The sequence below is a fragment of the Melanotaenia boesemani genome, chromosome 1, assembly GCF_017639745.1.
Source record: "Melanotaenia boesemani isolate fMelBoe1 chromosome 1, fMelBoe1.pri, whole genome shotgun sequence".
Lineage (NCBI taxonomy): Eukaryota > Metazoa > Chordata > Actinopteri > Atheriniformes > Melanotaeniidae > Melanotaenia > Melanotaenia boesemani.
This window is the reverse complement of record NC_055682.1, coordinates 30,137,632-30,154,081: the sequence shown is the minus strand read 5'-3', so window position 1 is coordinate 30,154,081 and position 16,450 is coordinate 30,137,632. Positions and strand designations below refer to the sequence as shown.

At 39.1% G+C, this 16,450-nt stretch overlaps 1 protein-coding gene across 1 annotated transcript; it reads right to left on the bottom strand.

Annotated features, from left to right (window-relative positions):
• Positions 1-1,909: 1,909 nt before the first annotated feature.
• On the bottom strand, positions 1,910-6,326 carry dhdh.1 (dihydrodiol dehydrogenase, tandem duplicate 1). Its single transcript, XM_041995708.1, has 7 exons — positions 6,138-6,326; positions 5,924-6,035; positions 5,663-5,826; positions 3,871-4,123; positions 3,197-3,321; positions 2,864-3,014; positions 1,910-2,478 (listed from the first exon to the last, which is right to left on the bottom strand). Exons 1-7 carry the CDS (start codon positions 6,225-6,227, stop codon positions 2,369-2,371), a joined length of 1,005 nt encoding a protein of 334 aa, XP_041851642.1. The 5' UTR covers positions 6,228-6,326; the 3' UTR covers positions 1,910-2,368.
• Between the last annotated feature and the right edge of the window lie 10,124 nt (positions 6,327-16,450).

Sequence of the window (16,450 nt, the reverse complement as noted above, 5' to 3'; positions counted from 1 at the left end):
ATAATAATAATAATGATAATAATAATAATAATAATAATAATAATAATAATAATAATAATAATAATTTGTATGTCTTCTACTGAGCACTAATATATATATATATATATATATATATATATATATATATATATATATATATATATATATATATATATATATATATATATATATCTTCTTTTCATCCAGTTTATTCTGTATGTTGTGTGTAGGTTGTAGGCTTGTGTTGTATGGGCCTATGTCTGCAAATAATGTTTTTACAAATAATAAAAATAACAGTGGTCCCATGTGGACAACACGAATTAGATACACATATCTTGAAATAGTCAAATTATTCCAGAACTGTTCTGTAGACCTTGTAGCATCAAACCCAAAAGAGTGGGCATACAGCAGACAATACACCTGAAGCCAATGTTAATTGTGTCATTAGCCTTCAGCTTGTTTTTTCTATGGTTTGACGATCCATTGTGGGTTCACTGTCATGGTCTTCAGTGTCTTTTGGTTATGAACTCTCATTCATTTTTTTTGGACTCTCTCTTTTGTGGACTACATTTTTCTCCATTTTATAGCCCTTTTCCCCAACCACCATAGGTCTGTCTTCCTCTTCATATATGACTCATATTTTGTAAATACATTTTTAACTCTAGATTTTGCTCTGGACCATTTGAGTTTTCACTAAACCAGAAGCTTATTTTTCTTTTTTCACCCATGTTATCTAGCTGTATATGTTGGGATCCTGTCTAAAACTCATCCATGAAACCATGCTGTGCTAGAAGAATTCCTACAGCTTTGACTTATTAGGACCAGTTGTCTGGCTAGATGTGAAGCACAAGATGCCCAGAGAATTTCACAAGTTCTGCAGGGTTTAATGTGGTACAATGACTGCACATTTTATATATGTGCTACAATAGTCCTTTGTATTTGCATGCCCTTTTAAGATAACAGGTGATAATAATTTTCAACTGCACATATCTTGCAGTTGAACTCAATTTGAAATTGCAGTTGAAAATGCAAGGTTTTCAGCATTTATCTTGCTGAAACCTCAATAAATACACTGAAGCTTGGTAGAGTTATTATAGAAATTCTTGCTAGTTTCATTTATGTAACTGTACTGAATTAGATATGCTGGTGACCTGTCCACGGTGCACCCTGCCTTTCCCCTGTTAAATGCTGGAATAGGCTCCAGCTTATGGACTAAGTGGTACAGAGAATGACTGAATGAATGAATTAGATATGCAATTAAATTGCAATATGCAATTACATACTATAATTAGACAATCTCTATTTTTATTAGAAAAAATCTATGTTGACAAACTGAATGCTAGAAATATGTTTTAGACCATTTTAATGAATACTTTTAGTTACTTATTATAAAACCGCTTGGTACCAGCAGGTTAAATCATCATGTAGTAAATGAACATTTTAAGAGTGACATTTGTCCATGTCCACTTTGAAGCTGAGTGGTTTTTTTAAATGCAGATCAATATGGCACTATGGTAGCATGGAAAGAATTCTTCTTCAATCAAGCAAAATGAAAAAGGGGCAAAATGGCATTACTGGATTGAAATGTTTCACTTTGTATTCATGGGATGCATCAGTGAAACATCCTCCAGTTTTAATGTCCTGTTAGTCCAAAAGGTTGAGAGCAAGTATTAAATGAGCCGTGCTCTTTGCTGACTCACAGAAGCCTTCCTTTGTCCTAACCTTGAAAAGCAGACACTGCAACCTATTTTTGAATCTATTTGTACACTGCTTCAAGGGTCAGACATGACAGAACACCTTCATTCCAATGTGCCACTCGGAGTCTCTTCTTCTATCCAGCTGTTGCTTTATGAAATGATACACGGCTTTCACAATCAGTCCTTCATTGGATTCATCAATCACACACTGTACAGTGACAGCTGGATTTGTCTTTAAAGGTCTAGGACTTCATTACAGGACAGTGATACACAACATGGTTGCTTCATTTGTTTATAATGTGATTTATCATGGCTTACGGCATGTTTTTGTCCAAACCTCTCAGTCTGTGTAATCTAAAATTAGTTGTTATATTCAGTATAGTTGAATAATAAGGTTTGGTATCATCAAGAGCATATCTAGATGAATAAAAAAATAATGCAAGTGGAGCAAAATCTCTAAATGAAACACCCTCAGTTACCCCTACATGTTCTGATAATCTACTGATTGTTAATTAAATGGTAAATCCCAGTCAGAATTGCTCCTGATAGCTATTGCATCTGCTCAGGCTTTGTCCCACGATGGCATGCATGATCTGCTTATTCCAGTGATTCAAAGCTTTTCCCTTAAGCAGCTCCCTCCGTTCCATCTGAGTAGGTTTACTGTAGGTCAAGTGCTCTGCTTTGGAGTGATGTTACTGGCTATCCTGGATGAAGACGACTCCCACCTGCTTCCTGATTTCATCCATGATGTCTGTCAGTATGACAGAGTCGGCCAGAGGCATCCGTGGGCTCTCCTTAAGTCCTGCAGAAGCAGAGGAGTTAAACAGGAAAATCAGAAAGAGGGACAGACATCTGAGCACAACCACAGTTAAATTATGTACATATTCATAATGAGGCATACAGTGTGGTAAAGCAGGGATGAAAAGATTATGCAAATTATTATAAGAAGCACAAACAACAAGCCTGTAATAATACATATTACAGAGGACACTTCAAGGACTGATAGCAGCGCCAATTCCGACTCAATCTGAAGTGTTCAACTATTCGTCTAAAACATCATTAGAAGACCCAAATTGCAGTCTCTTCCTTTCAAACTGACCTCACCTTTGAAACGGTGGTTCGAGCTGTTCAAAATCATTTAATCTCTTTGAAGACAAATACACAACTTTCCTTATATCGTGGCCTACCTTTAAGGAGGCACTGCCTCACTTCCTCTGCCTCATAGCGAAGCCCAGTGCTGTTGGTGAAATTCAGAGGGAGGCACGGTTCAGGAAGAGGATACTCGGTTTCTTTGTCATTCACCACCAGTGTGGTAGGGCAGTGCATGGGGCCAAGGACCTGAGGGGCAAAAATAAGGTGAATTTTAAAGTAAATGCAGTCTCTTGACTCACAAATCATCAATTGTAGTTACATTAATTTAATTAAATGCAAAGTTTATCCTCATTCAGTTTGATCAGTTTAGTTTTTCCATCATTCCTTAAATAGGTAACATGTTCCTGTACAGCACTGGTGTAACATACTTTAATGGACCCCATGGTACCACTGATGACAGCATCATTTGGAAGCCGAGCAGCAATTGAAAAGGAACAGAAAGCCATCCTCTTCCTGGAGAATTTCATCACAACAACCACTGACTCGTCCACTCCTGCCAAATATTTGAAACTTAAAGTAACTGCAAAATAAGAAAACAGCAAATAATTGAATAAATGCATAAAAATGGTGCATCAGATTGCCTTGGTTATTTCAGTTCAGCTCTATCCAGCCTTAGTAAGAGGATTTTTTTTTAATAAAAAAAATGTTTTTCAGATACTCATTAAGTTGACATAAAGGCAAGGAAATGCTTATATCATGCACAGTGTGACGGCCTTACATTGCAGGATATCTTTTTGTGAGGCATGCAGTTACATATTCTCCTGCTAGTATTACTGTATTCTCTGAGGGGGATTTGGATTAGTCTGACATTTTAATAATAAGTCTTGGATTTTCTGTGTGAAGATATTCTGCCCTGAGGTGTTTACGTTTGAGTTCATTTATGAGTGAATTTCTCTGAAAGTTTCTCCTGTGTCACACTGAGGACACTTCAGTCCTGATTTTTTTTAACGGTGAGCCTCAGTTTGTGATTACTGAGTCATGCTGTGTGGTTAATGATAGTAATCTGCATCGTACGTCTGTTACATGACTCTGTGTGCTATACCCGAGTCAAGCAGCACCCCTGTGGCCTGGATGGACTCCGGCCTCTCGCCATTAAACACCATCAGCACAAACTGCAGGCAGTAGACTCCGATATCCAGCAGAGCCCCTCCACCCAGCTCCTTTTCCACTGAGCGAGGGATGTGGAGCTGAGGGGAGCCAAAGTAGGCCTTCACTAGCTTCACCTCCCCTACTGTCTGCTCTGCCAGCAGCCTGCGCACCTCAGTGTACGCAGGGAAGCAGCGGGACCAGATGGCCTGGGAGGGCCAGAGCAGACAGCATCACATTACTACAACAGTAAACAGTTTATAGTGAAGTTTCACCTGAGCAGCAGTTTATTACTGCAGCTCTTCACTTATTTGACACTGTGGCAGACTAACACAATGAACCATGAGTAAAGCGAGCACACCACAGCTTCCTATGAGCCTCCTGGGCTACAAATGAGTAGATTCATAACAATTTTCTGCAATTAATTTCTGCAATTTTGCAGCAACCCCAGCAGCTACCCACAACAACATTTGTATAGCTCAGAAAACACGTATTATATATTGCTCAGAGATGGCTTAGAACTTCATAAAAACTATAATTTCTTTACAATAAATATCAGCCACAGGAGCCCTCATGATGCTGTAAGTATGATGTGTGAACGGTTATTAAACTACAGTTTGCAGAATTGAAATATTTGCCTAGTTGTGCTTAGGGTGAATTGCCAAAAAGTTGAGTGGATCACAACTTAAAATAGCTTTAAAAGCAGTTAATTCCATAAAAGGTTATTTATGCTCCCTTTATGTACATAAATAGGTATGTCTGTTTTAAACGTGACTGCTCTCATATTCTCACGCATCGCCAATACATCCACCTGAGACTAGGGCAGAGTTTAGAGTTCACCTCAGAGTTCTGACATGCGTGTAGCGCACAATCACTTTTTTTGCCTGACAGAATTTATTAGGCCACCTCCAAAAATCACAGATAATATTCATGTCCCTTTTCTAAATACCACAATACCACCAAGTTTGGAAACAGCTATACAAATAAATACCTTTTTAAAAATTATTAATAAAAAAGTTTTGATTAGCTGAAGCATTCGACTATCCAACATGCCACATTCCTCAATATTACTTTGAAAGCAAATTAACTTAAAAAAGTATAATTTTAACCTTTGGAAGCAGGAGTTGTTGTTTGTCTCAAATAATTAATTTATTTTACTCTGTTACTTCTTTAGTCTTGTAGTTTCATCATTTCATCACTAAATGAGAGACTGACCAATAACACTTAATCAACATCCAGAAACCAAAAGGTGAAATACTTCAGCCTTCAAAGTTTAAACTTTTTTCAGTGGAGCACAGAGATGGTTAACATTTAGATTTGATAAGACTTCAACTAAAAGGAAAATATACAACAAAGCCTCTGTGAATCACATGCAAAATAGCTCCTTCAACAACATGATGAATATGAAACCCAATAATGAAACCCAAATTTCCCAGAGGACTCTCCAAAGGGATTAATAAAGTATTTCTATTCTATTCTATTTCTATTCTATAATATGTTTGCATGTCATTGTGGAAACGCTGTGATGCTAATGTAGATAGAGGAATTGTACTTTCATCTTTAAAATAGATCAACTGAGCTCAAAATATTAGCAGCATTGGAAAATACACTTTTGAGTATGCAATTATTTCCAATATTGACCACAAAGCACCGTTTCAGCATTTCACATTATGATAGCACACAAGCTGCTACTGAAATCACCCCTACTGTCTGTCAGCAAGTCTGTCTTGGGCAAAGGTCTACCTTACCTCCATCAGGAAAACATTGTTTTTCTTGGCTGCTGCAACAAGGTCTTTCACCTGTCTGGAGTTCATAGCAAAGGGTTTCTCACACAGCACATTCTTTCCAGCCTCGAGGAACAGCAGACCAACTCGCCAGTGCTCTGTGTGCAGCACCCCCAGGTACACAATATCTGTGAGGACACAGGTGTTTCATCTTCATCTTCAGACAGTGACATCAAAACACCAAAATGTCTGCCTGTGCAGCCAGTTTCTGGGCTCTTAACTCACCAATGTCTGGGTCATTAGCCAGCTCTTCATAGCTGCCATAAGCTTTAGGAATATTATGTTTCTTGGCAAAACCTTTAGCATGCTCCATGCTCCTGGATGCAATGGCTACTATCTGTACCAAAAGAGGAAACAACACACACACTTTAGCTCAGTCCAAAATAAGAGTTATTTTGTTTGTGATAATGACAATTTGGAGAACATTTGCCTCAGGTACCTGATGATTTTCAGCGGGCAGCGTCTTGATGGCCACACTGAAGTCATGACTGATCTTCCCTGCTCCACAAAGTCCCCATCGAGTTGCCATGTTGAATTGGATGGTAAGTGACAAATGAGTAGGATGCTGCCTTAGTATAGAAATGAGCTCCAGGCAAGTTGTGACCTTGGGAAGGGTTGCACGTTCAGGGGGAAGAAACTTACTAAACTGTCATGCTGTAGAGCCAGCGGCTAGAAGGCTCCATTTATATGCTGGAGAGGCACAATGTGTCACCTTCCTTCTGTTCCCACCCTGAGGTAGAGGTTGTAACACACACAAACATGCATGCATCTTGCTGTGTTGTTGAGCTGTTGCTGATACAGGCCTTTCAATCCAGGCTGGGGTAGTTTGCACCAGTTGTCTCTAACAATCTGTAACAGGACAATCATCGGGGCTCTTGCCCATCATTAACATGTTGGGGGTGGGGGGGGGGGGGGGGGTGGACGGTTAAGCATGTGCATGCCAAGGTGAGGGTTCACCTTGCCTACAGATTAGCTCAGGTCAAGTACCGGAACCAGCAGCGCCTTTGCTTTGTTTCCCTGTGGGAGGAACTGATTAGCCCGCAGTGGTTTGACAACCACACAGAGGCCAATGATTAAACTGAAGTCTCCTGGGGGTTGTTGGAATAAATAGATATGCTGGGTTTACAGAATGCTCATGAAGCCCAATGCAGGGCAATTTGACTGACCAGTAAACTGAGCCAGGATGACTATGGAAAAGCATCATCTCACTTGCCCTTGAGCTAAATATTATCTGTTTGGCCAGACGGGCGTTTGTGTAAAGTTCCTGCCACACTCTGCCAGTAGAGGACACTGTGCTGTCAGCAGAGTCAACTTTCTCTCCCATGCACTAAGAATTTGGCATGGCTCATTGCAAGGAATTACACACAGGTTTGCAAAATCAGGTTAACCAAAAGGAAGGAGGGTGCACCGGGACAAGTGCCTTAGTTGTAAAGCAAACAAACAAAAGTAATGTGAATGTCATGATAGTTTGACAATAATTTCCAATAGGATTCAAATTATTCCTATATTGCGTTTGTACTTACCATGTTCAGAACTTGATAGAGTGGCTAGTTTGACATATGTTCTAGTTTTGAGGGTGTGTATGTATATGTTCTGTGTGATGACTGGATTTTACATGTGAACATAGTGTCAGCAACATTTTCATTTAAAAAGAAAAAGGAATTTCATCAATGACAGTGCTTCCCAGTGGCTGTTCTCCTTTTGTATTTCACTTCCAAATGAATTCTGGGTGCTGTGTGCCGTTGTCATAACAACAAGGTACCAGCTGGGCAATTTGTATGCAAATGGCATTGGGCTTGGCTTGATATCACTGCCTATACCAAGACCTGGTTGCCATGGGAATGCCCAACTCCTCCTTGAGTAATTTTTACTTTTTTTAAGGTAAAATACACTGCAGGCTTTCTTTAGCAGGACAATTCGCTGACATCACTGCTGGTGGTGGGAAAAAAAAGTAAGTGGTGTGGGGAGAGGAGGTGTAAGCTGACAGGGCAAGTGCAACCAGATGTTGAATTGGTGTGAAGCAACGAATTGGTTCTGTGCTGCCTGACTCGGCTGCCAGCAGACACACAGCACAGGGAGGCTCAGGTGGTCAGAGAGAGCCGTTCTAGACAGAATTTGGATGGGGTCTGACCTCACAGCACTGAGACCGCCTGATCTCACCCTCATGGCTGTGGAAAGTGAACGGGCTTTAAACTGATCAGACTTCCAGTTTAATTTTTAAAAAGTGGCCTAAAAGTGTCCAGCACATGATGCAGATTTGGTTTTTCGGCCTTATCTTACTGGCCTAAGGATGAAGGTGGATAGTAAAGATGGCTGATGAACCATATCATTCAGAATCCTGGCACGCGGAAGGAAACAAGTGCCTTATTAATTCAGCACGGGCAGGACGATTGCCTTCCACTCGTATCACTTCTTCCAGTTTTTATTTGATTAAGAATTCATGCATCATCGCTTGTCTGCGTCCCTATTTCACCAGGACATGAAAGAATGACATTCGAAGGGTCATGTGACCAGTCACAAGTTTATTCACAGAGGGGGTGGATCATTTTGCCCATGGAGGTGGTTGATCACAGCAGACAGTTCTGTTTCACACATTGTCACGTCATTTAATCTGAGTATCTTGCTGCCAGAAATACTCCATGTCACTAGGAATAACCATGCTCTACTGTAACAATAAATGCTTGAGAAAAAGGTATTGTTTTATGATAGATGTATGACTTGTAGACAAAATGTTAATCTTTAAAACTGTTTTTTGATTTGGAAAACATATTTTTAAATGACTTGGGTATTGACATAAACTAGTTATCAAAAGCTTTAAAGTGGCTCTGCAACCCCGGTTACAATGTAACAGCTCCATATTTCATCAGCAACTTTAAGTTAGCAAGAAATTGAAGAGACCAGAAAGAAGCACCCTAATCCTGTTTTGATTGATGTAGATATGCATAGGGTGTTTCCCCCCCTCCTCCAGCTGTCAGTGTAAGTGAGAGCCATTTTGGTGCTGTGTATGTTTGTCGTGCAGGGACAAAAACTGTATTGCAGCAGTTATGGAAGCACCATCACGCCTTCATCTCTGTCTCAAGGTCACTGCAGAGGAAGGGTGACAGGCTAGACTAGCGCAAGGAGGTGCCAGCCATTTTGAGAGGAGGTTTTGATGAATCTGGGGAGGGAGAGGGAAGTGTGCAGCAAGGAGTAATAAGTCATTTTGTCAATGCTACAGCATGTTGTGATGTGTGAGCGGGGCTATTTTTTTTCCATCAGCAAAAATGTGACAGAGGGATGCTGAGAGGAGCAAGCAGAAATGGGAGCCTTTGAGCCGCAATGTGCCGGCCCTTTGAGAATCATATCTTTGTCCGCAGCACACACACACGGGGAGGCTGAGTTGTGGAGCAAGATCAGGAGCATGGAGGACCAGAGCTGACTTAGCAGCCCATCCTCTGGGTGGTATGTCAGTGGGAGGGTAGGGCGATGTTACCGTCACACACATACAGGCACTCTCTTTAACAAATTCTATCCTTTATTTTGACCATTCTCTGGGTGTTGCCATATTTTTTTTTCCTTTTCAGCCAAATATATATATATATATATCTGCCATGCCACTTTGTCTCAATAAATATTGTGAATATTGTACCAGACCATAGTCACCTCTCAGTTCAAAGTTTGCATTGCTATGGCAAGGTACAAAATAAACAACTTATCTTTTGTGGAAGAGGTACTAAAGACAAATGGACGTACTACAGTCTAGAGTCCTAAACAGTGGAATGCATGAGCTTGTCCCTTTTTTGTCATGTTGATTTCTAACCAAGCAGAGTATTAGCTGATATTGTGAAGACAGAGACCCCTACCCTCCTGGCGTGGGTTAAAAAAGGAGTTTCAATGTGAATCATGCAATTAGGATATTATCATTTTATAATATAGCATTAAAGTGTTTCATTGACAAATGCTAAACAAAGAATTACAGAATAAAGTAAAAAAATGAAAAAAAAAAAAAAAAAAAAGAATTCCCTGCCTTCCTAATTCTTCCAATAGTTAGGTCCACATGTGCGTCTCTGGTTCTTTCGATGTACCTTGGAAGTGGAATGTTGGGAATCAAAGTCAATTAATTTTCATACAAAATATTGAGAAAATAAAAAAGGCTTATATCAGGTTTGCTGTGTTGCTTACTATCTCTTCGGAAAATGTGTCATCCATAGATCTAAAACAATAGTGACACAATCCATGGTTGTAGTTTGCAAGATGATTACATATTCCTTGGTTGTTTCCTGTTTGGCAGTGTCTTTGCAATGTTTGAAAACAGAAAGGGAAGTAAAATGGAACAGAAGAAAAAAAATAAGTGAAAGTGCTCCAAAAATATTTTGCCTACTGTTTTACTAGATCAGAAAATAATAAATAAAACATGTGCATTGGGGAATAGGTCTAATAATTTGAAGAGAATGTTAAAACTCAACAGTACTTGCATTACCAACTCAGAAATTGTTCTTTTTGCATATATTCATTCATTTTATTCCTGTTAGGGACCTGAAATGTGCAGTTCCTCAGCAATAGCTGCAGGTTTCATTTAAGAGATGCCTCAGCCACTGTTTTGCAAAGATTACAATCCCAAAAACTGAGTTTCTTACATGTAAGCAGGCTGATGTTTGAGGAGCCAGAAGATCTTTCCACAATTAACATCATAAAATACAGACTTTTCTAAAGTGGTTTGATTTATTACAAATATCAGGCGTCTATTTGTGAGACCGGATAATTGAAAAGTCAGATGCTCATATCAAAATATATATATTTTTTTTACCTATACCTGTTTTCCTCCATTTCTGAGTGATATTCCTGCTAGTAGAGATAAAAGGGGCTTTTCAAACCAACAAATAAAACCTTCTCAATGGAGGTTATACCCTGACAGTGAATGTTTATGTCTGTTTGAGTCATCAGTACTGTTGCTGTAATGGTGAGGGTGCTATCTGTTTCCATTACTAGCAGCCTGAACCAAGAGAACATGGGACACACGATATCACATAATTTCTTTCTTTTTTCTACTACTGTATCTGTCTCATTCTCTTTCTATATCTCTCTCTTACTCTTAGACACATACAAGTCCAGGGTGGTGCCACCTTGTATCATTGAGATTGTGTGAGATGATACAGAGTCCATCACAGAGCCCCTGCTGAGGTGTGAGTGGTAGTCATGGCAGGGGCTGAGACATGGAGCTGATACCAGCTTCTATCAGCGAGCTGATAATGCCCATTTGGGTTCCAGGAATGTCCATTATGGAGCGTAGATCCATCACCTCCATGACGTTCTACGTGTCTGCCAGCAGACTCGTTTCCAGGGTCATGATGCTTCCACACAAAGAATGCTCCCAGGGTGATAGTCCCCGTGTTCTCAGACCGCAAAATTGCTTATAATTGTGAAACCAAATTTGGTAGGGATTGAGACACAAAATGAAAATGTAGGACTGCTAAATATACAGCAGCACCAATCATGCATGGTGGTATTTAAACAAAGGGGATACCTATCTGATCAGCCACAGTCATCATGAATCAAATCTATTCATCTTATTGGAATTAAAAATATGGAAATAAAATGAACTCATGCACGAGTTTGGCATAATTGCTTCAGAATTGCCTTAAATCTGTTGAATTTTATAGATCCAAAATCAAAAAAAGACCGAAGCTGCAGCTCTTTTACTAAAAGCAGTGACAAATAGGCTTTCATTATCACTTATCTTTTAATATTACTGTTTCCTAATGAAATCAAATAAAAAATACTTTATTAATCCGAGAGGGAAATTGCAATGTTGTATTAGTTTTTTTTTTTTTTTTTTTTTTTAATAAAAGCAATAATAATTAATTAGAAGAAGTTATTGGTGTGTTCCAGAGGGCGATGGCTGTCGGCAGGAAGGATCTCTGGTACCTTTCTGTCTTGCATTAGACTTGACGAAGCCTCACACTGAACACACTCTGTTGTTTCTTCACAGTGTTGTGTAGAGGATGAAAAAAATTGTCCATTATTTTAAGCAGTATGTGCAGCATTCCCTTGACAATCAGCTCCAGCAGCTCCAGAGTTATCCCCTTAACAAAACCAGCCTTCTTGATCAATTTGTTCAGCTTTATTAAGTCTCTAGCTCTGATGTTGCTGCCCAAACTTAACAAGGAGTAACTGAGAAATATCAAACTTCTTCCATAACAAGCATATTTATAGAAATTACATCAAATTTCAAGTTAATTTCTTAATGATTATAATGCAAAGCATTTTTTCCTTTTAAAATGTTGAACTTTACAACATAACATATTTCATATTAACTATTATACCTTATTCAGCATTCTAAGTATTCATGAAGTGTTTAATAAAGCATATAAAAAGGATTGTAGTGTGTATTCTAGAGCTGAACTTCATAAAAAGTTTACAGTGACTAAATGTGATTAAATAGAGGTTAATATTGACATTCTTTTCCAAACAAATATTTGCCTTAGTACACAGGTTTTCCAACACATGCAAGAGAAAAACTGTTCACTAAGACCAGTGTAGCTGCTTTTCCCACCTTTTTATTTCCCACTCCATCAATGGTCTGTATCCCCCCTGTTGGCCAGTCATGCTGACTTCTCTGCAGGGAGGCCGAAGCCATTAAGCAGACAACACACTCTGCTGTGTCTCCCTGTTTAATTGCCTGATAGGGCCTGTGATATTTTTATCGGCCATCCTGTGGTGGATGGCTGCTGAAAGGGGTGGCACATATGAGTGTGTGCGTGTGTCTTAACATGTCATGCCTCGGTACACCTCTGACAAGCGAACTGCCTGCTTGCTGCAGGAAACCCTCTGATTCTGTGCACCTGCATATCAATTTTGACTCTCAGCTGTGACAAAGGACAGAACATCCATACCTAAATACAGCATTGACTTTAATGCCTCATCATCATTGTGCCTCGTGAAAAGGAATAATGTGCCCTGCACCTTGTTCTTTTTCATTTTTTTTTACATACAGTAAGCATTTGTTTCCATATTCTGCAGAAAATACTGTAAAATAGGAAGATGCTGTTACACATATGTGAGGTTTAAAAATAACTACAAAATATGCTCAATGAATGTATCACTCTGGGCTGCTATCAGTATCGCATATAGTGCCTTTTCTTGCCCAGAGACTTAATTTACAGACACACACGTATCTCTGGTCTTCTATTACACCCAGGCAAACACACAAAGGTAGAGCAGGCACTTCCCTGCAGGCCGTTAGATTTATTAACTATATGCTTGTCCATAGCCACAGTGATTTAGGGTGTTGGATAGAGGTGAAGGAAGGAATTATCAGGGAAGACAATGGAAGAGAGAGAGGAAGAGACAGTACAGGATCTTTATTGGGGTTTCAATTTTTTACTTCCCATCAACAGAAAACCAGCTCCTTCATTTTTCCAGCTGAGATTTTTGGCAGAGGATTAGGAGGTGGATTTCACCTTGCTGGGATCTCTTTGAGTGCAAGCTCTGTCCTGTGTGGGAATTATTAAATTTACTTTGCAACTCCCTTCATGCAGTTTAAAGCATTTCACTGGGGCCACTCCACACAGTGACTGGATATTTAGCCAGTTAGTCACACTGTCTCAAAAAGCAAGCCCACATCTGCAAAAATGTTGGAGGTTTAAAAATCTGAACCCTTGCAGAAGTAAGTTATTTTGACATGGTAGAACCCCCTTTTTCGTTTTTGGTGCTTCAAGAGCCTTTATACAAGATTGATGCTTTCAAATTAGGCAGCTGAAAACTATAGAAAGTCAGTTGAGACTGTATTTTATGCAGCTCATGAACTTAATTCACTTCACTGCTATAATCTGTAAACAATTCCTACACAAACCTTTCAAGGATCTCTCTATTTTATTGTCTGAACATGTATTAAAAAATAATTTTAGTAGTTCTGATTAGGGGTACTTTTTTACAGGTTTCATTTATAGTTTGTATTTTTGTGGCCTCAGTCTTGACTGGAAATCATATGCTACTTTATTCAGCCCAAACATGGTATGTTTCATTATTACTCTATTTGGACAATAACTGACTCTTTTATATGATGTATAATGAGAAGCACAAAAACCTTTTAAATGTATAAATGCTGGTTAGTAGTTGTGTAGAGTATTCAGAAAGCTGAACCTTGACTGGCCACCAGTGATCTAATGAAAGTCATAAGTCTAGAGTTTGTGTAGTTATTTGGTTTGCAGCACATGGCATTACTGAAGCGTTTATTAGTATTACCAGTATCATAAAGAAACTCAACATGCCTGTTATTGCCTGTCACTGATTCCCAAACATTCAAAGTTCAAATGTTCTGTGCAAATTCATCTCTAACTTTTGAATCTTTGTCCAGTAACAACTTACAGTGCCCTGACGGCAACAGGAAGGCTTCTTCTCAGTTACAATAAAACACTTCCTAGCCATTACCTCTGCACCGTGTTAAATCTAACAAACAGAAATATCTTCTTGATCTCATAATATAGTAACTTGTTATATTTTACAGCTTTCTGAACCCCCTGTGAAAACATGCCACTGTTGACAAGTGGGATATCTGTCTATGACGCTGTAAGACCTGAGCTTAACATCCAGCAGGCCAGAGGATGATCAATGAAGAAAAAATTGTGGTTATTAAGTTATTAGACAATATGCTACCATCTTGTATTACACTCAAAAAGAAAAAAAGGGAAATATTAACTGTCCCCTTTAGTCTCAGTTGATAAGAAGTAGAAGAAGTGAATATTATGATGAACCATCTCTTTGTTTCTCTATCTTTAAGACACACACAGATAGTACGCTCATCCTGGTCACAGACACACTCCATCGATCACCCATCACCTTGCCACATCCTTCCTCTGACATCTTCCCCCTCCTTCCTACACAATCTCCTCTCTGGGTTCTCTCCTTCACCTCTCCTCCATCTTTACTATAGCAAAGCCACACAAACAACACACACTAACACAAATGCAGTACAGTTGTTGTCCTCTACTCCTCCCTCTTTGTTTCTCCTCCTTTTGGCTCGGGGGATGTCAGCACTGCTCTGTAACAGTCTATTGAATCCATGGCTGTGAGCTATGTGGTTACACACTCACACAAACAATTACATGAAATGTAAACCTCCCAGAGTATGCAAATAAACACGATTCCCTTCACCTAGAGACAAAACATCAAAGGTGCAAGACCTCGTGAGGATCAATTTCCACAAATGAAGGTGGGCTCTCTCTTACTCAAGTGGTATTTGCTGCCTTTATGTCATTTAAAAACTGTTTCTTAGTTGGCTTTTGCTGCTTTTGTAAAAAAAATGCCTGTTTCCAAATTGTCTCTTTTTTATAAAAATATTGGATGGGATAACTACTAACCAAGTTTTCGCTCACTCTCTTCAAAAAGAATCTATAAATTATTGTTTTTTAAAGAAATAAGGAGGGTAAAACCAGCAGCTTGGCAAAAGCTCTAAAATCAGGGTATCAATGTGATAATGTTTCTGCTGCCCCCAAGTGACCAAATAAATAATGATTGGAGAAAGTAGAAGTACTAGCAGTAACCCAAACCAGCTGTTTTTGTTGCTCAAGAGAAACAGACCATGTAAGATGAATATTTTTACTTTTGCAGCAGTGATTTGGAACAGCTTGGGAAAGAAACAAAAGACTGACATAAATGGTTTAACGTTTCATAGCTGACAGGCAAAAGGGGAAAATCACCAAATGCATGAGTGACTTGCACATCTTGTGAGGCAGCAACTGATTTGATTCTTTGGGAAGACATGTTGGCAAAAACACAGAAACTTTTTCAATTAGTCAGTCAAAAGAAAAACGGATCTTGTCAATACAAGGTGTCAATCAATGCATAGGTGTTCTATAATTTCCACTATGTAGCTATTATGTTCAACTTAATTAATTTTGCTGAAGGTCTCCCTTTTGGCTCAGCTCTCATTATTCTCAGCTCCATCCACTTTGGGCTTTTCCCTCTCCTCTGCACAGCATTCTATTAGTGAATGTGCTCCTGATTGCTCAGCAGTCTTTCAAGCCTTACAGTGAGATCTATTTCTAACTCTTAACGCACCAGAGGTGGTCAGCAAAAGGGAAGCTTTATGTTCTATAATAAGAGGGGGAAAAGAATATTCAGTGAACAATCTTTCAGCCTTCAACTGTGCAGAGGTCAACAGATATTCCACTCCACACTGGTATATGTGTGCAACAGCTCTCCTGGGCTAAATGATGTAACATAGAGGCCAATTGACATAAGGAGGACGATTGCAGCGCTTTGACTTTTGCATTCCATCTGTTACCTGGCTGATGAGAAACATTTTGTTCACAAATCTGGATTTGTGTTTAAAATCACTACTTCAGGAATAAATCTGCAGTATTTTAATAAGTCAGGAGCATTTGATTTGAAAACAGTGAAGAAGTAACTGGATGTCTCTCACTTCCAGAAAAGGTCTTTAAGTTTGCCCCAGTCTCATTTGGTGAATCTGGAATCCACTATATGAATGGCCAAATTTGTCAGCCTCCCCATGGTGGTGAAGACATTAATTTACTGGTGTGATGAAGCATGAAGGTCACTTTGACCAGTTTGACACTCAGAACATTGGCTGGCTTATTTATTTACATTTTTCTTCTTTTTATTTTCAAAATAATAATGATGAGAATCAGTAATGACACTTCAATTATTCAATTATTATTTTTATGTCTCAATTATTCTGAACAATTGCTAATGGGGTCGTCCCAGTGGAGGATAATTTGGTCCTTTGTCCCTTAACTGTTTGTTGGTGACCCT